Source organism: Notothenia coriiceps, unplaced genomic scaffold (assembly GCF_000735185.1).
Source record: "Notothenia coriiceps isolate Sejong01 unplaced genomic scaffold, NC01 NC01_scaffold00006163, whole genome shotgun sequence".
NCBI classification, from domain to species: domain Eukaryota; kingdom Metazoa; phylum Chordata; class Actinopteri; order Perciformes; family Nototheniidae; genus Notothenia; species Notothenia coriiceps.
The window spans coordinates 56,948-81,056 of NW_011338864.1; the positions used below are offsets into that span (position 1 = coordinate 56,948).

General features: G+C 41.4%; 1 protein-coding gene across 1 annotated transcript in view; it reads right to left on the reverse strand.

The window, feature by feature from the left end:
• abcb7 (ATP-binding cassette, sub-family B (MDR/TAP), member 7) overlaps positions 1 to 24,109 on the reverse strand; it is a 39,551-nt gene that overhangs the window by 11,762 nt on the left and 3,680 nt on the right. Inside the window, exons 2-10 of the mRNA XM_010768974.1 lie at positions 22,952 to 23,035; positions 22,790 to 22,867; positions 21,879 to 21,998; positions 12,968 to 13,100; positions 10,982 to 11,250; positions 7,313 to 7,401; positions 7,025 to 7,112; positions 3,285 to 3,459; positions 2,683 to 2,840 (exon numbers count right to left, since the gene is read on the reverse strand). Coding sequence (XP_010767276.1) covers positions 2,683 to 2,840; positions 3,285 to 3,459; positions 7,025 to 7,112; positions 7,313 to 7,401; positions 10,982 to 11,250; positions 12,968 to 13,100; positions 21,879 to 21,998; positions 22,790 to 22,867; positions 22,952 to 23,035 — 1,194 coding nt within the window. The remainder of the gene's footprint in view (positions 1 to 2,682; positions 2,841 to 3,284; positions 3,460 to 7,024; positions 7,113 to 7,312; positions 7,402 to 10,981; positions 11,251 to 12,967; positions 13,101 to 21,878; positions 21,999 to 22,789; positions 22,868 to 22,951; positions 23,036 to 24,109) is intronic.

Here is a 24,109-nt window from a genome sequence, read left to right on the forward strand (position 1 = left end):
GTGTATTGCAATGATGTTAATTATATTGATATGTATAATTGCATAGTGTTGGTGTGGATTCTCAGTGCCCTTTACTTAGGGGTGAAGAGTTAAAGAGTTTGATGCCACTGGGGAAGGAAAGACCTCCTGTGGCGCTGTGTGGATGGTTATGGGTGATCTCAGTCGTGACTGAAAGTCGTTCCGGTAGGAAACCAGTGTGCGCATGCAAGGGGGTGAGAAACCCGTTGTCCAGAATGCTGAGAAGTTTCCTCAGCCATTCTCCCCTCCGACACCACCTGCTAACGACTCCTGAATCCACTCCCAGGACAGAGCCTGCTCTCCTGATGAGCTTGTTGAGTCCAAGTTTGGCATCAGCTGTCTTCACCCCACTGGCTCCAACACACTACAGCAAAGAAGAATCACACTGGAGACCACCGAGTCATAAAAATCTGCAACATAGTGCTGCAGACGTTGACAGGACCTGAGTCTCCTGAGGAAAATACAGGCACTCTGGCCTTCTTATATAGGCCTCAGTGTTTTATTACTGCCAGTACAGTTTATTGTAACTACTGTGCACGCCCAGGTCAACTTGTAGCTGTCCACAATGTCCACATCGATTGTCTCTCACGATGGTAATTGGGCCTTCGGGGCGGTACTCCGCTTCCTGAAGTTCAACCACTAGCCTCCTTAGTTTTTTGTGACGTTGAGCTGCGATGGTTCTGACCGCAACCACTCACAAAAATGTTCGCAGACCACACTCGCTGTACTCAGCCTTTCCTGATCTCTGATGATACAGCTCGATCACGATGGGCAGAGTCATCTGAGAATTCTGCTCTCAGATCTGGCAAGGACTTGTGAACAGTGTCTGAGTCTGATGTATACGACTGGTGAACAGGAAGGGAGAGAGGACCGTGCCCTGAGGAGCGCCCGTGCTGCTCAATATAATGTCAGAGGTGTTATTCTGCAGCTTCACGTACTGTTGCCGAGCTGTAAGATAGTTGGTTATCCAGATCACCAGTGGAGCATCCACCTGCATGTCCAGTAGCTTACTGCTGAGCAGGGCAGGTCTGATGGTATTGAAAGCACTGGAAAAGTTAAAAAACATGACTCTCACAGTGCTGCCTGCCTTCTCAAGGTGTGTGTGTACTCTGTGCAGCAGGAAGAGGATGGCGTCCTCCACTCCAATACTAGGCTGATATGCAAACTGTAGGGGGTCTAGTGATGGTGCGACCACTGTACGGAGATGTTTAAGGACCAGCCTCTCCAGCGACTTCATGGCATGTGATGTCAAAGCCACCGGTCTGTAGTCACCGTGTGTGCGTGGATGTATCTTCGGCACAGGAACCAGGCATGTTGTCTTCCACAGGGCAGGGACGGTCATCATGTCCAGGCTCAGGTTGAAAATGTGCCGAAAAACTGCACACAGCTGAGTAGCACATCCTTTCAGCAGACTGGGGCTGAGGCCGTCAGGCCCTGCAGCCTTCAATTACAACTTGCTTGTCAGCCCTACAGGCCAATAGAACAATTGCAAGGGGATGCTGAAGAGCACAGAACTTAATGGCACGAGTCCATGGGCGTTTCTCAATCTCGAGTACGCTTGCTTGGTAGCACATCTTCCGAGCGTCTTGCTTCAGAAGCGAGGCAAGAATACTTCCTGGCATTCGGAAAACAAAGAGTGGAACAGGCTAGCAAGTGTGCAGGTGTGCGTCATATGAGAGGCCCCGCCTTACATTTTCCACCACAGATTTGGGGAAATGAGTCTGTGCGCAAAGCATTGTGGGGATTTTAAGATCGCGGAGTCTACACATGTGCAGCCTCGACATTTCTCCAAACGAAGTACGCCGGGCTCGGTAGAATTCCAAGTATGCCGGACATTGGAACAGTACTTCGGCGGCACTCGATGACGTAGTATGCTTGAAATAGTGGCTCTGGAGCAGCTTTACTCGAGATTGAGAAACACCCCATGTTTAGTTAACAAAATGTAATGAAACAGGCCAAACTGAACCAGAGTAAGTTCAACAAAAAACAGCTGATACATAAACATACCACAACCCTACAGCCTTATCACTGATCAGCAGATGCTCTACACAACAACAACACCACCACCACCACAACTCTCATATATATTTACAGCATTTTCTAGTCAGGGATTATTTTTGCTCAGATCATATATCCCAATGGAACTATCTACAGAAATAAAACAAGCTTACTTAAGTGTTCAGTTATTTCAATAACATCCCTCAAATCAATGATTGAGACAAACAAGAGTTTGAAAACTGAAAAAAGGAAAGAAAGCAGCATTTTCAACTAGTTCATAATCTGAAAAAATACTCAAAAAACAATCCTGCGGCAATAACATCCCACCTGTCGAGCTGTACGAGCAGCAGATGAGGAAGCACCTGAGTCACATCAAGCATGTCATTAATATGTTTGACTAAAACCTATCTGTCAGCACATGCGGCAAAATAAGTCCTGTGTTCAAATCTTTCACCACTTTTCTTTTTTGCCCCCATTATGTGCTGCTACTGGAGAAAATAAATCTCAGAAAAATCGAGTTTTTATATTTTAAATTGAACTCCTTATGAACCTTCTAATGTCTCCAAGTCTACTGTTCCCTCTTGGTAGACTCAGGCAAAATGTAAAAAAAACATTTTTTTTGCAATGTACTGCTTTCAATGAGTGCATGTCATACCGACAAGTTACCTTGATCTTGGTGTCGATGCTGAGCAGGGTGAAGAGAGTGTTCATGTCGATCAGGGCCTGCCTGGTCTCTCTGTACACCGTGCCCAGGAAGTTGAGGGGGAGGGAGAGCTGGAAGAGCAGCCCGTTCACCATCACCAGGTCTCCCACTGTCATCGAACCTACACCACAGCCACACAGCAACTATTGTATGATGCATGTATCTTGGAAGACACAATCTAAACAACAAAACATTTCCTCTTTCAAATTGTGAAAGCAGCAGAAGCATGCTACAGTCTGAATCCATCTCCACCCGCTGTGATTTCATTTTATGCATCAAGGCTGTTATATTTCCTGTTCATGCCACTTTTTCATGCTTGCTGTGCTTTGTTCTCATTTAGTTTCTATTATCCAGTTCAGTCAGGTTTTTTCTTGCCGTTTTTCATCCAACCACATGATTTACTTATACATTTTTTTCAAGCGTTCTTATTTCCAAATGCAGAATGTTTGTTTTGTAATCGTGCTATGGACTCAGAACATGGTCAGGTGATGAATGTATGCCTTTGCTTACACTACACATGTTGTTCATGGTTTATACACACACACAGAGACAGAGAGACACTTACCTGATGCAATGCCCTTGCTGGCCAGCACCATGATGGTGGTGAGGCCGACACTAAAGATGACACTCTGGCCAAAGTTGAGCATGGCGAGTGTGTAAGTGGTTTTTAAAGAGGATGACTCGTAGATCTTCAGGTATGAGTCGTACTTTTCAGCTTCATATTTCTCGTTGTTGAAGTACTGCAGCCGAGTTGAGAAACATGCAGAGAGGGAGGGGAGAAGGGGGCACGGGGCAAGGAGACAGCAAAAAGGATTCACACAAGAAAGGAAAGTTGGGCGAGGGAGAGAGGGAGAGACACAAAATATGGTTAAGGTTAAAGTTTAAGGAAGCATGTCGGGCAGATAGACACTTAAGCGCAGCCTGCCTCAAGGCTGCATTTGTTCTCTGTGACCGCTCTGGGCGTAGTCTGGGTCTCAGTCGGCCTCTAAAACTATTTTTCATCTCACTGCATCTTCGTCTCATCCCCACAGAGAATGTAGAGGGCGGTAAAACAGAATCCAGAGCCTGCTTAGCAAAGCAGCTTTGGCAGAAGATAGTGATTATGGCCAAATAACAGTTTGGAAAATATTAGGCAATTATAATTGTAAGGGAACATCGCTTGCAAGTTAAACAAGAATCGCTGCAGAGTATTCATCCTTGGCATCGTCAGCCTCTGTATTTACATCTGTTGCAGCTCACACAGACAACAACAAAGCACACACAGCTCTTCAGTGTTGCACCACACAAGCAGCACTAATTTTCACTAAGACATACAGCCATCATTTCAAGTAAAAAAAAAAGCCCTATGAATCAGCCAGAACACACACCTCTTATCTTCAGCTCATAAAACTACGCCATGATCATAAGAACGACCCTCCTCAACAGTGCTGCCAATTACCTAATATTACTGTTTGTTTAGTTTGCACTATTGTTCCTCTGCTCCGCATAAGTGGGCGATTTGCTTCTCTAGCTAACGGCAGTGACGCTGTGCCGATACCGACTTGCCACTGATTTGCATATAGGGAAAATGCAAGGAGAGAGAGAGAGAGAGAGAGAGAGAGAGAGAGAGAGAGAAGAGAAAGAGAAAGAGAAAGAGAGAGATAAAGTAGCACAAACCGAAGCAGTGCAAGGCACCGCGTTCAGGTTCTCATCCAGCCCTTTGTGAAAGTGGAACGGATTTCTGAGTGGGCGGAGATCTAATTACATATGCACACTCACAGCTCAGAGTGATGCTAAATCCGTCCGCATTGGCACAGATGACACAAAATAACACAGAACAAAACGCTAAGAAAAAACAGGACGCAAAAATAATACAGCAAGGAAAATAACATGGGTACAAAAAATATATTTAGTATAGCCCAACAACACACCCAGAACCAGATGGTAATACGTGTTTGTATGCGTCCTGTGTACAACGATGTTACCTCGAAAGATGAGGATCCAGGATAACCGAGCTACTGAGAAAAGTATAAAGCAATGTTGTGAGACTGACCGTTGAGCGGCCCGACCAAGCAATGAGGCAGAGCGTCCAAAATTATAACCCGGGGTGGGCATTTATTAAAACATGAACATATGACACACAGCCTCAATCCTGCTGTTCACGCGAGCCCAGCCTGCAGCCACCAGGATCTCACAGACACTACCGGCCCAACAAGAAACAGCACTTAAATACACAGACACTAACAAGACACAGGTGAGGGGGAGCAATTAAACACAGGTGAGGGGGGGAGGAGACAACCCAGGGCCCCAGGTGCACACAATCATTAGCCACAGACATTCAACATATTATTTGCACCCTGATTACACTCAACCGCTGTCATCTTTATACCAGCATCAAGACGACATTTCAATAAATACGGTTTAATCAGTTAAAAAAATACTAAATTCAATAATTCGTATAAATGATGTGCAAATACCCAATGTTAACTGTACTGTGCAATCACGCTAATAAAGTGCAATATCACCCAGCCCAAAGCCGTCAGTCCATAGTGACGAAGTCGTCACAAATGTTTACAACCACACCACTTCTCATCAGTCAGATATCGGAGGGAACACTCACCAATAAACTAACCTGGCTCTCAGCAGACATTTCTATTAAAAACAAATCCTGTGGCAGCAGACACTTCCAGTCACAACTATAACAGAGACACGGGTCATTGACTAAACCAGGAAAATATTTCTGACTGTCCGGTGATACATGTCTCATTGTTTGTAGCAACTCGAGTGACATTTAGAAATGCAGTGGATATTTGAACACTTCAAGAAATGAGGAGCAGGACAGATAATAACAACACAGCCAAAGGAACAGAATCGCTAAAAAGGTGAAGTTCTACTTGATTAGGAGATATACAGACAATAAACAAACAATTGTGATAATAGATATGTCATTTTTCATCAAATATGCCAAATGTTCTCTAGTGTTATCCTCTATTGTTGTGATTTGCAGCGTTTCTCTCTTCTTCTTTTTGTCAACTGAATATAATAAGGTTTTTGGACTGTAGGTCGGGCAAAACAAGAGATTTAAGAGAAATAATTTTGCGCTTTAAGTACTTGTGATCGGAGTTAATCAAGAAAATAATTGGTATATAATACATACATATAATAAAGACCATTATGTGCAGCCCGAGGTAATGATATAATGACTTTTATGATAATCATCCTTTCAATATCGATGTTAAAAAGTATATATATATTTAGTTAATAGTGCCAATTTTTACTTTGTAACTAATTGCCAAAATGTTCAATGTACATCTATGTGAATGAAACTGAAGTAAAGTAAATGCAGTGTCATCACTTTTGGCATAATAACTGCCAACCATAGTGTCTCTACATGACAATTTCATTGCACTACAGTTATATACAAAGATGATGATTAGGGAAGCCAGGGGACCTTTTTTAAATGCCTTCCACACTCGGTAAAACCATCTGTTATTGGTACAGCCTATCTGCAGCATATGTAGGTGTGTATGTATACAGTATGTGTTTATGTGGGTATGTTACATGTATGTATATGCATATGTATTAAATGAACATATGTATTCATTTAACAACATTTCTCGTGAATACACGTGCGTATGAGGCACACTGGCACTGAATGTAGGGGATTACTTTAGTCGTTATTATTGTTTGTTTGTGTTTTCCATTGTTCTTTCTTTTTCTCTTTATACAAACCATTGTCTCATTTGCATATGCATATACTTTGCTTTTCATTGCTTAATGACAAACCCTGGTCATGCAATGTTGAAACTTAATTAAAATGTTTTTGATCTGAGAAAGATGATAATTTATTTTTATTTGTAGTCTTATTTATTGGCTTGCTCCATTGGCTTTGATCTGCACCTCAGTTCTAAAAGGTGGACAATGTAAATAAGGTTAGGGAATTTACGTATGCAATAATTTTACCAACTATGAAATTCATCTTGAAAAACAGGTTCTACGTTTGCACTTCTTGGTTGATTCTAGGGACTGTACAGACTAAATGAAACTGACTTTTAACACAGACTTTTATGATCAGGAGATGTTGTGGGAGAATGGGAGACTGAGAGTTAGAGAGAGCTATTTCTTGATTAAAAAGAATATTCTGACATTGGCCGTCATTCCAGTGAAACGCTATTTTGGAGTAAATATTAGTTCACGTCAATGTCCCTGGATTAAATGAATAGAATAGAGGAGATAAAGGGAAGGATGGGTGAAGGGAGGGGGGTGGGGATGAGTGGCTAGGTGTTTGTGTGTATATGTGTGGTTGAGCGGGGGGTCGGATCTCACCTTAACAGTCTCATAGTTAAGGAGAGAGTCAATAGCTGCGTTGCCGGCTTCATTGTCGGCTTTGTTCATTTCTATCCGGAAACGAGTCCTGTGTGCAGAGACAAGAGCAACATTTACGTAGGCGTTTTTTCTTAAGCACAAATTTCAGCCTAGGAGTGAATATTGTTACAGTCAGCACAAAAACACCCAAAAATATAAAGTGAATCTTTCTTGAGCAATAACAGACACCAACAATAAGAAAATATAGACATACATACATCGGGTGATAAAAAACATCTGCTTTGTTACCTCCACTGAGTGAAGAGAACGGTGTAGAGGCTGTATACTGATAAGGTACCCAAGGACACTGCTGCAAAGTGTCCACCACACTTCCAATACTGCAGAAGAGAAAAAGCACACACAAAACAAATCATCCTTTACATGCTGTGACTCAAAAGCTTTATGATAAAAAGTCACGGGACCACATCAGACCTCCGGACACCGACGTTGGCGTCACAAGGCATTTTGAGAACGTACTGTTTTTGACCATCCACTATGAAATTGAGTGTTACAAATGGAGGGGAAACTACAAGAACTAATCGTGCTAATGCTTTAGCTATTTGGGCAATGGAGTCTGCCCTCATTAAAGGGAAGCCGACATTATAGTCCAGAGTGAAATAATACCACGGAGCTATAGACAAGCCGTTCTTTCAGTGGTGGCCAAGGAGGGGGGCATCTGGTTCAGGGCATACTCCACAGGAGGACATTAAGCTGCTACAAAGCTTTGGCATTCATCATTGACGCTAATGGGCTCTGTGTTGCCACCAAAAGTTCATGGGGATTCATATTCCATTTAGAATGTAAACGAGACAATATTACGCAAATTAATTTCCGGACAATCTGCCATGAAGAGTGTCAAGGTGATGGAAGGTCCTGTGCATTAAGGGATGAAACAGTAACAGCAACAAGATATTAAAAAAACAATGTATCTTGAGGCCTACTACCAGAGTTCCCGTTAGCCGGTAATTACCGGACTATGACCGGTAAAATATGCTGAAGACCGGCAAATCTAAATCTCTCCGGTCAAAATAATTTCCCTTTAGCGCAATACCGCATCAGTTGCTCCACTTATGTGACAGACAAGAATAGTCAATTCTAATGTCTAACACTTAATGTGGAGAAAGAGATGTCCTGTATGGGTTGATTGTGCGTTGATCTGTTGGTAATGCCTCGGGGTTCCGGTGGGCATGTAAATAAATGCTGCGCTATACTTTGTGGCCTCACCCGGTTGCATAGCGACGCTTATTGTTTAGGTGTCTTTTAATAAGCAGGTAGTCCTATCATTAGCTAGAACTAGCTGGATCTGATCGATATGGACATAAACGCGAGTAAAGTCTAATCTGGCGGGAGAGAGAGATCAGCTGCTGCTGACGATTCGACACGCAGCTCTGCATGATCACATGTAGCGGTGAGCGGACAAAACACACTTCAGGTTAGAATATCACACGTAGCTATTTTAATTACCTCTCAAACTACCTAAACTAGTTATAGATATGTTTAGTTTTACTGTCGGGTCACTCATTACTGGATCCGCGAGCTACATGATACTGACGGGCTGTCAGGAGAGGGAGAGAGCGCTCCGTTTATTATTCCCGTGTTATTGTAAATTACTGTACACTTTTGAATAGTTAATCTACTATAATCTTTTCTTTTTTTTTATATAGAATCATATCAATTTGTTCAATAAATAACAAAGAAGACCTTTGACCGGCACTTTTCTAATTTTGTCTGGAAGATTTAAACTTTAACGGACATGTTGACCGGCAAAAAAATATTCTAACGGGAACTCTGCCTACTACATCTCTGCCTTGCCTAGAGTAGCAACTGGAGAGCCAAGGCCAATGGTGCATTCATATTGTAAGTCGTGCTTCAGACCTCGTGTGTTCATGAGCTTTTAGTTGTCATGTGGAAACAACACAGGGGCGGCGCCAGGGGGTAGCTTGGAGTTGCTATAGCAACTCCAACAATTGGCCTAGCAACCGCTTAGCAACCCCATTGTTTTGTTACGAAAATGTATCTATATATTATTAGGGCCGGGACTCGATTAAAAAAATTAATCTAATTAATTACAGGCTTTGTAATTAATTAATCGCAATTAATCGCATTTTTAATCGCATATAAATATTTGACCTAAGAACAGTGAGAAGCAATTTTTTTCACATGGATTTTAGTATACCATTGAATAATGACTGAATACATAAGCTTAAGCAACAAAACATTGTTTATTTTTATCAAGGAGGTTCTTAACCAAGACCAACAGAAAAGTGCAATTTTTGCCATAAAGTGTAGCAATAGCATATTTAGGAATATAGTACATTTCAGAGATTCAGGTAGCCTATAGGTAGGTAGACCTTCTGTAAACTATAACACTTTGTTTTTTAAGTATAACACAATACTTTCAAGTACATTCAGAACATTGGAAACCCTGACTATTAGAAAACATCTCTACTGTTGCTTCAGAAGGCCATAACAGACTTTGTTGATTTACCAACAAGTTGATTTAAAAAAATCTAATACATTTCAGTCCAACTCTCTCAATAACCTTGGCCAAAACAATAAACAGTTCAACATAAAGTGCCAGTTTGCTACCAACAACGTTAATAAATAGTTCAAACATAAAGTGTACCATTTAAAATAAAATAAAAAAGTAGCCAGTGATTGACCTCAATCCCTCCTATTCTTCCAATATCCTGATGAAAAATAAAATCTCTCTGTTGCATAGGCCACTGTTTGATCAACGCGAATTGGGTGTGGGTCCTTGTATTCCGAGTCGGGCTAACGTCCACGCTAGCTTCCACGCAAGCTGCTATATGTTTTGCATTGAGGTGATACTTGAGGCTTGATGTGCTGCGGTGATATGCAAATTCCTTTTTGCATAATTTGCAAACAACCGTGCTCTTATTGACGCTTCCATCCGTCCGTTTTTTAAAACANATTATACAAAAATATTGTAGGAGCACAGAAACAGTGTTCAAATTCTGCTTTTACAAACTTATTTTGGTTGTGCTTACCTTGCAAAGTAATGTTATAAGTGTCAAAGGAATGTTTTAATGTAAATATGAACGATAATATTGTAGCGTGTCCAAGTTAATAGTTATGTCAGTTATCAGATCACAGTTTAGTACATTTGTAAAGTTATTTAGGCAATGTTGTTGGTGGGAGTTAGGGAGAGACCGCCCCTTCCAGGTGTGTGTGTGTGCATTTCCGTGTGTGTGTGTGTGTGTGTGTGTGTGTGTGTGTGTGTGTGTGTGTGTGTGTGTGTGTGTGTGTGTGTGTGTGTGTGTGTGTGTGTGTAGGGAGTACGAGACGATAGGAGTTGTCTTCGAGTGTGGGGAAAAGTCATAATGAGTGTTATACTATATATTGGTTCTGTAAGGCGTGGCTGTGGCCGTCAATACCAGAAAATAAAGAGAATGTTTTCGAAATTGAAGGCTCGTGATCTGTGATCTTGAATAGCGGTGAACGCTACAATATGAAGAGGCTCGTGCTTGGCCCACTGGTATTGTTTGTTTATTTATTTTGAAAATTAACTAGCAACGCCGTGCTGTCATATAGCAACTGCTAAGCTACTGCAGCAAAAAAATCCTTTCGCCGCCAGTGAAACAACATGCAGGCTACAGAGAAGAGGTGTTGGGTTGTATTGCTTAGAGCATTCAAACAACACTTTGATATACATTTCTTAGATGTTGTTCCAATTTGAAGGTTGTTCAGGTGAAGTTGAGCATACATTTTTCTGAATATTCCGACACCACATGAATGCCACACAACAAACCTTGTTGGGGAAAACTTTTTTTTCTGTAATCCTGCTGACGGACAAACAGAGGCCAAATGTTCACCTTCTTGGCTGAGGCAATAATGATGAAGCTTATAATAACAGTTATTGGTATCTGTGTGTGTGGATGTCACCGTGAGACTCACCAAAATGGCGCTGACGAGGAACATCTCAAAGACTGTTGGTCCTAGATTGAAGACGATGGCACTGAGGACAAATGAGATGCCCCGTGTGCCGCGGTCGATGGCCTTGGACAGCGCTCCTGTCTGGCGGCTGAGATGGAAGCCCAGGTCCAGATTGTGCAGGTGGAGGAAGACATTTTTGGCGATGCGCCGGATGGAGTTCTGGGCCACCTTGCCGAACACAGTGTTCCTCAACTCGTTGAAGAAGGCTGCACCAGCCCGTGATGCGCCATCTGGGATAGTGGAGGAGACGGAGAGTTTAGCACACCTGCTGTGAAAAGCACCAAGGACTGTTGTGTAGCTCTAAAGTGATAGGAGGCAGCAAAACAAGAATATGACCCCAGACTTTCCTGTCTTGTAAGATGTAATACAGTATTGAGACAGTTGAGGCTAGCGAGGGTAAAGGCTTGTCAAATGCTCTAAAGGGAAAGCTTGTATGAGGTGGCAGGGCAGGTCTGTAAAGCACTGCAGGGCTACAGCAGCAGCCTCTGTAATTACAGAGCAGGATGCTGTCTGAAGCCTCACTACCGTGGCAGGCCAGCACACTGAGGGGAGGGGGGAGGATGTGAGTGTACACAAGTGTGTGTGTGTGTGTGTGTGTGTGTGTGTGTGTGTGTGTGTGTGTGTGTGTGTGTAATACTAGAAGAGGGGGTGGAGGTTTTAATAAGAGTGTCACAGAAAGATGTGACTCCGAGTTGAGTCCATGAACAGGCTCTCCACTGTCTAGACTTGTGTCTGGCGGATCTGTATGAGGAGCGTGGATGTAAGCAAGCTTTTTCAGTGTTGCCTATTTTTGGATTAATTTACGGAAGCTACCTGAGGTACAGCAAAAACCAGAGCCGTCATGTTAGCATTTCAGTCCGATAAAAACACCAATCTAATTCCAAGAAAGTCACTTATTCTAATCCCTTACACTTCTCACAAACTGTTACACAAGCAGATGGCTAGCATGACTGTCCCAAATTAATGGTCTGTGTTTGAACGGCACGAGGCCTTCCTGTGGCGATCGCACCGACTTGTGTGAACACACGACGTGTCTGGTAAGACCAAAGTCAGGGTAATAATCGCCCTGTCTGCCGTTCTTCATGGGGCCGTAATGTGGTGTTAAATAGGAATGCTCATCTAATGAACGTGTCCGCATCTGACAAGGCAGGATGACCACTGTGCAACCTTTTCAGTCGAATTACAACCGTCGCAGTAGGCTCCAAGTGCCGGGACCTGAGTGTTGCAAAGGGGGAACAAAAAATAATTTCTTTAAGAGCATCCCCTTCATTCTTCCTCGTCATCTTAATTCATCCTTTCTGGAGTCCTGTTCATGTGCTCCAATTATTCGACAGGCAGCATTAGTGTGCGACACCTAAGTGGGCTCATTAAAATAAGTGGCTACAGGGCGGAGTGTACATTGCATCCAAGCTGATCTCACTCAAGGCCAGAGTGACTTTCAGTGGGTGTTAGGTTCACAATATTTGTTTGTTTTTGTTTTTTGTATGCATCAGGAGCTCAGAGAAAACTAATACTCCAAGACACATTTCACCCCTGACCCGTCTTGTATTCAGAGGTGCCTAGTGGACAGAGAGATGAAAAAAGAGTAGTGCTCTGAAGGGATGAAGTAAAAGAAACAGCCTTGTAAAACACTAAAACATATCCAACCACTTTAAAAAAGGACATTAGCAATTTCAACCCCACTGCTTTAGGAATGCATTGAGCTCTGTTTGCCTTGGGAGCACGCAGATATCATTCAGCGCTCACAAGAGGGCCGCGTGGATGACAGAAGTGAACTCAGGCGCAGAACGAAGCACATAATGTAAATAATCTGAGGGAGAGGCGGGGGCTGCGGATCGGCATTGATATGAATGTTTTGGGAAAGGTCAGCCTGCAGATAATAGGCAGTCCCACAGTCCCTTCTGATGAGTGCGGCACCTGCCAGTGAAATACAAGCCTGGGACTCACAGCCAATCAGCATGGCCGTTGCCATGGTAGCCACAGTGCTTGGCGCGTCATTCAGGTTCAGCGCGTGTCCCGACATCTGGTTAAGCTCGTCCACTGCATACTTAAACATGAAGGGCACGGTCACATTGGTCATCTGGGGAAGCAGAGAGGGAGGGAGGGAACATTCAGAGAGGAGGAGACTAAAGAGAGGGGAAGTAGTTTCAAATAGCCCATTACACAGACATATGCTCTATATTTTTCTATCTCTAGTCCTCTGTACAACCTCTGTATGCATGTACAGCTCTGGATAAAATTAAGAGAACACTCAAATGTTTTCTTAAATCTCAAACTCTACATGTATGGCAGCCATTCCATTCCAAGGACTGTTGAATTCCAACAAAGATCAATATTGTCAGTAGTTTATAGAATAATGTTTTTTTTTTTTTTTTTTTAAAGGATAATTTTATACCCACATACCTTTAAATAAAAAAACAACAGAAACTGATAATGCTGCAGCGGTCTATTCATTGTTTGTATGTATAAGATAAGATTTTGAAAACTATTTTGAAAATCAAATAGTAATTTAAGTAATTTTTCATGAAAGAAAAGCTGAAAATCTCCCATTTGGAAATTCTCTGCTTTTATTGTTTTATATCTATTGATATTAAACTGAATATCTTTGAGTTTTAGACTGACATTACAAGACAATAACAAAAAACATCGCCTTGCACTTTGAGAATCCGCGATAGACATTTTACCCTATTATCTGACATTTTATAGATGAATTGATAGATTCATCTCTAGAGAAAAGAATTGGCACATTATTAATATTGAACATTATCATTGTTTGCAGCCATTCTGTGCACCCGGCGTGGCTAGAAAGACGGATTTCCACTATTGCTAGGCAGTAAATCCATCCAGGTGCATTCACGAATGTATATGAATGGCTGTATGCAGGGTGTGTAGCATGCTGTGCTGGTGCTGATGAGGTAGCTGGCGCTTCCTGCTAATGGAATTGAAATGGTTATTATGGCTAATTAAAAGCACAGGGACAGCTGTGTGACTCAGGCGAAGGCGGTCCGCTGCACATTAGGACAGCCAGAGAACACAGCAGCTCACAGCAGAGTATCTCCATTTCAAACCTATTTCTTTTGAATCCATCAACCTCTTCACAAGGGAAGGCTTTTTTTGTTCCTTTACCCATATTCTGCATGTTATAATTTTTCCATTATAGCAATTACATAAAAACATATAAATAAGTATAAAAACTATAAATATAGTGTCAAAAACTAACCTATGTCGACCCTGCGGATGTAAAAGGACACCTAACAAAGCACCATTACTGGAAAAGCTACATCCCCAAGGTCTCCCTTTATACACTTATAATGGGTTATATGGGTATCAGACATATAAGTCCTTTGACCCCCTCAAGGAAAAACAATATCTTTGCTACCAAGACAACAGAACATGCCACAGAAATAGCCCGGGCCTATTATCATGGGGCCAAAACATGTCCTCAATTTCAGCACTAATACATGATACGGAGTGCCGTGAGCTTTTAAACTATTAACGACCAACAGGAGATTAAATTAACTGCAGGTCGATCTGTACCTAGCGATATGTCATCTCATATTAAATATATAGTGTCAAGTAGTGGAGAAAAGCTTCAGGTTACGGAAGAATTAGCCTAAGCTTTCAGTATGACACACCGGCACACAGACAGAGAGGGCTTCATTTGAGGCCAACAAAAACAAGAGCTACTATATAATAGAATTTGAAATGAAAATGTCACTGATACTGCGGAGTGCAGAGGTGTGCTGCACTGTAACCACATAATTATTCAGTTGATTTAAAAATTGTCTCCACACTGCTGGGGGTTTCAGTTCAAACAGACAAACGGCAGAAATCGAGGCTAACTCCAGCCAAGCAGGGAAATAGGAGGAGAAGATTGGAATGCACGTGTGTGTTCTCTGCCCCCTTAGCACACACACTTATTAGACATGCTGAGAGGCAGCAGTACATGCTTATTTAGGTAGCTGTGAATGTGTGATTGTTTTCCAGGGTGTAAATTAGAGACCATCAACAAAGAAAGAGGAAATACATTGTGCACTGATTGCTGCAGTGCGTGCAATTCATTATTTTAAAGTTATTTTAAAAGCATACTGTATATAGTGATAAATGGGTTCTGTACACTGTGCAACAACCTGTTAGACCAATGCTTTGCTGTGTTTTGCCATCAGTCTGTATTGAAATGGTATTACACATTGACTTGTGGCACGGACACACCAGGCCGATTATCAGCGTCGGTGGGCGTCAGGCCGACGATGAGCGTCGACACGCCCTACTCAGATTGGTGTGTCCCGCACCATCAGGTCTTTTCAGTCGGGCCGACGCCTTTTCGGCCGAAAACGGCCAAACGCAGTTGGCAAAATAAATCACTGATTGGCTGTTCAGCTAGCGAATCAGTGCATGAGAAGCGAAACGGAAGTGAGGGACCCAAACAAACTATTAAGAAGGCAAATCTGAGATTTCATTTAACTCCAGCTCTCGACAAAGGTTTGAGAAAGCCCCATGAGCTTCTCGTTGTAGAGTGAATATTGAACGCACACGCTATTTTTTGTTTGTTTATATCACGTACAGTGGGGCAAAAAAGTATTTAGTCAGCCACCAATTGTGCAAATTCTCCCACTTAAAAAGATGAGAGAGGCCTGTAATTTTCATCCTAGGTATACCTCAACTACTGTATGAGAGACAAAATGAGGAAAAACAAAAACCAGAAAATCACATTGTCTGATTTTTAAAGAATTTATTTGCAAATTATGTTGTGAAATAAGTATTTGGTCACCTACAAACAAACAAGATTTCTGGCTCTCACAGACCTGTAACTTCTTCTGTAAGAGCCTCCTCTGTCCTCCACTTGTTAACTGTATTAATGGCACCTGTTTGAACTCGTTATCAGTATAAAAGACACCTGTCCACAACCTCAAACAGTCACACTCCAAACTCCACTATGGCCAAGACCAAAGAGCTGTCAAAGGACACCAGAAACAAAATTGCAGACCTGCACCAGGATGGGAAGACTGAATCTGCAATAGGTAAGCAGCTTGGTGTGAAGAAATCAACTGTGGGAGCAATTATTAGAAAATGGAAGACATACAAGACCACTGATAATCTCCCTCGATCTGGGGCTCCACACAAGATCTCACCCCGTGGGGTCAAAATGATCACAAGAACGGTGAGCAAAAATCCCAGAACCACACGGGGGGACCTAGTCAATGACCTGCAGAGAGCTGGGACCAAAGTAACAAAGGCTACCATCAGTAACACACTACGCCGCCAGGGACTCAAATCCTGCAGTGCCAGACGTGTCCCCCTGCTTAAGCCAGTACATGTCCAGGCCCGTCTGAAGTTTGCTAGAGAGCATNCTGGCTCTTTTTGCTGCACAGGGACCAGACGACTGATCCTGTGTAAAGGAAGGATGAATGGGGCCACTGTATCGTGTAGATTTTGAGTGAAACCTCTTGCCATCAGCAAGGGCGATTGAACGTGGCTGGGTCTTTCAGCATGACAAATGATCCCAACACACCGCACCGGGAACAGAGGAGATGGCACTATCGGTAGCGAAGCATTCAGACGTCCCTGGAGTAGGCCTAGCCAGTCTCCAGATGCTCACCCCATCTTTGCGAGGAGATGAAAGTCTGATGTTGCAGCGACAGCCCTCAAAACATCCACTGGCTCTATAGGGATCTGCATGGAGGAATGTGCCAAAATACCAGCAACAGTGTGTGAAAACCTTGTGAAGACTTACAGAAAACGTTTGACCTCTGTCATTGCCAACAAAGGGTATATAACAAAGTATTGAGATGAACTTTTGTTATTGACCAAATACTTATTTTCCACCATAATTTTCAAATAAATTCTTTAAAAATCAGACAATGTGATTTTCTGGATTTGTTTTTCTCATTTCGTCTCTCATAGTTGAGGTATACCTAGGATGAAAATTACAGGCCTCTCATCTTTTTAAGTGGATGAACTTGCACAATTGGTGGCTGACTAAATACTTTTTTTCCCAACTGTATATGTATGTATATGTATATCAAGTCTGTTCTTCTATCCAGTCGGTCTTCCGGTTGTTGCCTCTTTTGAATGACGAATACACACTACCGCCGCCTGCTGGTAAAGAGAGTTATTGCCACTCACGCATGCGCAGTTCGTACGTGCTTCTTGGCCGTCGGCTGAAGTCTTTGTTCCAGTGCGACACATGGCCAAAACGCAGAGATGCGAGGCGACACAACAGTAGGGGTCTGTCTGTGTCAGTTCTTTGTTATCAGATTGGTGTGTCCGGGCCTTTACACTTCGACAGCAACATCTTTTAAATGCAATTTTCAAGTGATTGACCTTTTTAAGAAAAACAAGCTGACGTAAGCAGTTTGTGAAGCCATGATAAAGGGCGATGGTTCATCCTTAAGGACTCAGCAACGAGTACAGCAGTTAAGAAACCAGAAATCACAACGAACAAATGATATGTGCGAGCCTTCTGGTTTTTCTTAAGAGAAACATTGGCTAGTCTTTTATAGAGTTTCCTAGAATAATACAATATGCCTTTTATGAGCCGTGATCACAAATCCTCCCCTACCTGAATAAATTGTCCGTTGACATTTATTGACATGAGATATGATACCGATAGTCATTTGGGCATTTGAGTGTTTCAAAGGTCATGCTTAGAAATAGGATAAAGGTGCTGAAAATAGAAGTAAACTTTAATGCAAATGCTGGAAGACCAGATAACAGAGTGTATTTCTGAGTTGACTTGTTAAACCTCAAATGTACCATCTACTATCATTTTTCAATGATAAGATAAATGTTGGAAACATTGTATAAACTGGAGAAGAAATGTGAGTGTCTTTTGCCGGTGTTTGCTTTTCCCCCTCAAGGGTTATTTTTCCTCAACAATGAATACTGTAGGTCATGACATGAAAATTATTTTCCTATCAATCCTGTGTCGAGCAGCTACAAACTACAACGACAGACGAATAATAAATCCAGACATGATGTTTGCCTGAGCTAGAGTGATGCTGCAGCCTTCTCTTAGAACGAGTCAGTGATGGAGAAATGTGTTATGCCGATAAAGACTTCTTTGTTGAATGCAGGCATATTTTCTTGATGAAACTTCAAGAAAAGAATGTGCTTCAAGAGCTTAAAAGATGGAGCTCTTACACTCAATAATTGACTTTTAACTGGCGTCAGCAACCACCTTAAAATTGTCCCTTCTGTCTTTCATTGCAATGTACCGTTCCACTATGAAAAGGAAGGCCTGCTTCAGTCTATTTTTGAAATGTCTGATTGTCTTTGCTCTCTTATTTTTTCAAAATCCTTTTATATCTGTGATCTGATCATGATCTGAGGTACCAGGGTTTCCCACACAGACTATACTTGGACGGGCCGCCCAGGTATATTAACCGCCACCCAAGTATATTAACGGCCGCCCAAGTATATTTCGCGACCCATTTAGATTTTTTGTTTTCTTCTTTTTTATAAGTTTTTTTTTGGATTTGTCCTTGACCACGACGCCATCTGCGATTGATTAACTTGTGGACAATGATCCCTCGCTTCCTTGCTCTGATCTCGCCTCCTTCTGGCCTGTTAAGTGGCCTGCCTCACACAGGGTGACTGGCTGTCCACATGATGTGGCCTGCCGACATGGCCACTGTCATACAGATCATAAATCAAAGCCCTTGATTGGTCTCTGTGTGTCATTCAAGCTCGGGATAACCTAAGCTCAGGTGAGGTAAAGGACTCTCTGAGTGTTTAGATAGTTAACTTAGTCTAAGTTATGTATATTCTAAATATGTAGAATGACCACATAACAAATTATGCTTTTCTGGGATAAGTTGTGTGTTTTTACTTATAATAGTATGAAATATCGTCATAGATGCAGGGGTTTTCAAAGTGTGGGAAGGTGAGCCTCCCCTCAGAGAACATAAGAACAGCCGCGTCCCCCCTCCCAATTATTATTGCTATTATTATTATTATTATTATTATTGTTATACTGTTGCTATAATGCAGGGGGTATTATTATCCAGTGGAATATCCTTACCTAGGCAAGGCAATTTTATTTGTACTGGCCTAGTTAAATCAAAGTGGTTACTTTTTTTTGGCTGGGCAGTGTAGTTTTACATCCTGTCTTATTTTACTTTCTCAGGACTTAAAACCAGGCAAACCCCCAAAAAGAAAAAAATATATTTACACACGTAAGGTCAATCTTTACAGTTGTTTATGCTCATCGAGTCATCCGTGAGCAGAGCATCAAGTAGGCATGCCTATAACAGCTGAATGCGGCGATTACCATCTTGTTCAGCAAAACGCCTCACAAACTGATTAAGATCTAAAGCTTTAGTGCGTTTTGATTCAATGCTGAGTGCAGCCAAACTGACAGTCTCTTCTCTGTCATTGCAGACCGCAAATACGTCATTCCTTCCGTGTACTTGGGGTCCGAATGCGCCGTCCCGTTCAAATGAAATCGCCACCAGTCACATTTCCTTGCTCACGCCGGGGGAGGGGTTACTAGGCGGCTCGTGTCTTGTGCTGCATTCACTCGGACATTAGAGATTTTCTCTCATAAATGTCCGATGAGCCACAACTTTTATTTCATAAGAAAGCTGACATTTTCTGCCAGACGCTGTCTCCTCTTTCACTTTAGGTAACTTCACAAAAAATCAATCCATGTCGCAGCTCGCATAAAGTTAGCTTAAGTTAACTAGCTAGAATTCACTGTTTCTCTTTTCTTTTTTTTCTCACGCTGCGCCTCCCCTGAAGCTCTCTGGCGCCCCCCAGGGGAGGCGGGCCTCACACTTTGAAAACCGCTGGTCTAATGGATAGTGAAGTGGGCTGAAGATCGGAAGGCTGTGAGTTCTAATCCCGCCAGGAACACCACCACTAGTGTGCCCTGAATGTCCCTGTAATCGGTCATTATAAGTCGCTTTGGATAAAAGCGTCAGCTCAATGAAATGTAATGTAATGTGATGAGAGATGTGAGGAGAGACACAGGAGAGGCTGATTCCGGAGCACAGACACAACTATAAATTAACCGAAAATAAATTAATAAACAAGTTTCACTGTTTTTTTCATATTGGAAATGGTATGTTATTGGTTATGGCCATGATTTTATGATTATTGAAATGTATACAGTTCTGTTTAATTTAGGTGTTTTCCATATATCCTAGTCTCTTTATTTTCCCCCTCAAAATGCACGCAGATTGATGCATTTAACTCCAAATAAAAAAAAAAATCTTACCGGGGAGCATGCCCCGGGTAAAAAACCCCACTACAGAGGATTGAGGTCGACCCCACTTAAATCACATGGAATAGGTTCCTAAATACATCTTATAAATACATTTATTTTTTAAAATAGTAACCCATTCATGTTTATAGTGTGGGTATTAGTTTAAACTATAGGGTATCATTNAAAATAGTAACCCATTTCCATGTTTATGTGTGGGTATTAGATTTAAACTATAGGGCTATCATTATGGGCCCTGCCTGTACCTGTTCGCTCTGCGATCGCGTGAAGGGTCTGCTAACAAGCGACCAAGAGAAAGGTTAATGTTGTTGCACGTCACCTCAACCGTCTCTTCCCCCCCCGCTACCACCAACCCCCCCAAGTATATTTCAGATCTGTGGGAAACACTGGCAGTTAATGGACCAGCACCAGAGGCGTTCCCATACACACAGGTGTTGGAGCTGTTCTTCATGAAACCCAGAAGGATGAAGTGCTCTGACAAACAGTGCCATCTTTGTGCAAAATTATTATACAGGAATGAAAAGTCAATAAATAAAACATGTTGTTAAAACTCACACGTTTTTGCACACTGTACGGTATTTGCAGTTTTTTTCTTGCCTTAGCTCTTTTATTATTTAAATAGTCTTAATCAAACATGTACTTCAAACATTAATTAAGTATCTACTTTCTTTATGACTTGATGAAAGTTTTTGCCATTTTTCAAATTTAAACATTCAGCACAGTATTGAAAAACAATAACTAATATAATATAAATGAATAATGCTTATAATAGTTTTAGATATAAATAAAAAATAAGGAAAATATAAATAGTGAAACAAAGACACTTGGTATTAAAGGTAAACATAAATATATTGAATACAGCATGATTTATGGGTATATATATATGATGTTTTTTCCTTTTCAAGATATAATCTTTCTATAGTCTTTTTACAGAAATATTTTTCATATAAGGCCCCTTTTTCAGTTTCTACCAACCGCTCCTGACAGGAGAAAGCTACTGGCTTTTCCCAACACCTCAATAACGTCTGTCTATCAACCATATGGCATTTTGGATCATTTCGTCAAAGATAATGGATCACCCAGCACATATACCTTGGCGAGAGAATTCACAGCCCTTACTAGTGATGTCCTTTACAAATGTAGACCTGTTCCATATGGCTATAGAGAGTGAAGTAATGTACCCTCTGAATTATGACATTTGCAGCAGCCTGCTTTGTTGTAAGGCCTAACCAATGTAATCCAAAGTATATTAAATTAAATGAGTCTTACTTTTATGTGTTTGCTGTATTTTAAGAAAGAGAGGAGAACATTGAAGTCTGACCTGTGAAAAGCTTGTGATAAAGTATATCTTGTAAAACCATATTGCTTCAGTCTATAGGCTTTACGTTATGGTGTGAGACATAAACAAAGCTGAAGGAAGAAGTAAGATTCAGTGTGACTTAATGTAAAAAAGAACTTGAGCCTCTTCCCTAATGTTAAGAGGCGTTTACATAGAAATATCATTAGTTGTAAGGGTTCATAACAACATTGCTCATCGCCGATCAAATAGATCAAATCAGCTTTATATGATAAATAATAAGTAGGATAGAAATCATCCCCCTTTAATACTCATGAAACTGCCTGTTAACTTACCTTGGCTCCAGCGAGCAGGCAGAGAGAGATGGCAACACGGGCCCGCAGGTCCGGTCTATTCTTTGGCCACACATAAGACATCATTGCAGACAGGATCTTGGCTGAATTCACTTCCTTCAGCTGTGGACAAAAAAAAACAAAAAAAAACACTTAGATCAGAATACCTGAATTACCCTTACAGTATGTCCTGGGAGATAGCAATTGTATTTTAGTAATAGTTTTCTACCCAACACTGATCCCCAATATTGGCAACTAACTTGCATTTGATTTTCAGCATGACAATCATAATAACCTCAAGATGGCTCTCTGGGCAGACACATGGAACATCAAATGTCAATGGGTGTCTCTTGGGAGTTTTAGGAGCAGCAACAACAGCAGTGTCTCCAGGTGGACCTGGGGGTCCAGCCTGACACTACAAGTCCCAGGAGACACCTGGGCTGTCATTCCAGCTGAGTTTTGAGAGCCCACTGGTGCCAACATGGCTGTTTACACACGCTCAACCACACACCTGCCACTGGGACTCTACACAGGCCAAAAAATATGCAGTAATTCCTCTAATCCACTCAATATGGTGGCACCATGTTACCACACTGCTGTATGGCAAAGCCTCCAAGCAAATTACAGAGACATTGTGCCCAACACCTGCCTTTAATCAAATACAATGAAGCAGTAGGTGACATTGCAAAGAGAGGATTAACATTAGCAGTTGAAGTCACAACTGAGGTCCCAGTACCACATGTGGAGACCAGTTAATGTATAATAAAAGCCTCTTAGTCTACCTTTATTACAGTTGTTATAAATGTGTATTGTTTTAAATTCACTTGTGTTTGTGTTTGATGTGCAAACACAACATTGGTCCTTAAGAACAGCAATGCAAAAGTTTGAATGCTCAAAGAAGGTAATGTACTCACCACATTTTTGGGATCTGCATTTAGCTTTCCTCCTGCACTTCCATGCCAACATGATCTTTTGTCGGTTATCTGCAAATGCTGTGGAAACATGCGTTGTTGTTAGTCTACTTTTGATTTGGATAAAAAACATGGTTCACAGCAATTAATCAAACGCACACTTACTTTTACTGCCTCCAAAATCTGACGACTGTTCTCCCCCCTGTTTGTACTCCATGTTGCTGTCCGTAGGTAGGGGGTGGAACTCAGCTGAAACATATGAGAAACACATGAGTCTTATTTGACTAATGTTTCTAATTTCTGCTGATACATTTGTAAGGGGGTTTAAATTCTCTGAAACACAATAAGGAACACCAGAACAAATGCAACAAAAAGATGTTATTAATAAAACAAAATGTTTAAACAACAAAAAAACACATTCAATTCACTAATCGTTGCCTTTGCCCTTCTGTCAAAGATGATAAAGATGTGATGTTCAGAAATAGTTTTTGAGCCTGTGTAACTCAATTTAAACTAGAGCTGCTCAATCAATTGTATTTTAATCGCAATTCCGATTGTGGCTTGCAACGATTATGAAAACAACCTAATCGAAATAAAACGATTATTTTTTTATTATTATTATTATTATTACTTTCTTTTTTTAAATAAAATTATTTTTTTATTGGTTTTTCAATTGAATTATAATTAAAGTTCAGGGTAATCAACTGTTAAAAACATACTGTTCAACATTTTTTTCTCCAAAAAATGGATGCTTTCAAAGTAAATGGATAATCGTTTTTAATAATCGTGATATCAATTATTGACCACAAAAATCGAGATTATTATTCTTTTTAAAAGACTACATTTACATAGTCAAAAGGTCCTTTTGTTCAGCCTCACAATGCTATTGGGTAGTAAATGTGTTATAGGTCCTGCCCTCTGGCCATANACGCCAGGGATTTTGGGCCCCATGGAAATATATTACATTGGGCCGGCCCCACCACCAGGCCCAGGCCACGCCAACCAAGCACAATTGCTGTAACCACACCTCCAGAACCCAACCCACTCATTTATGCTTTAAATAACTCTACCTGTACAGGCTTGCATCTACAGTACAGTATTTACTGATACCGAGCTGTGAAAATATAACACTTATGGGGGGACAGGGCTGCTAAGTCTAGAGATGGATCTGTTGGTCCTGGCACCAGGGGGAGGGACAACTGATTTAGTATGAATAGCTGCTAAAAATGTACCTGCATTTACTAAATGTCAGCTAAAAGAGGAGTGAAATTAAAAACCTGTATAGATATTAACAGTACTTAATGTCAGCTTAGTAAAAAAAAA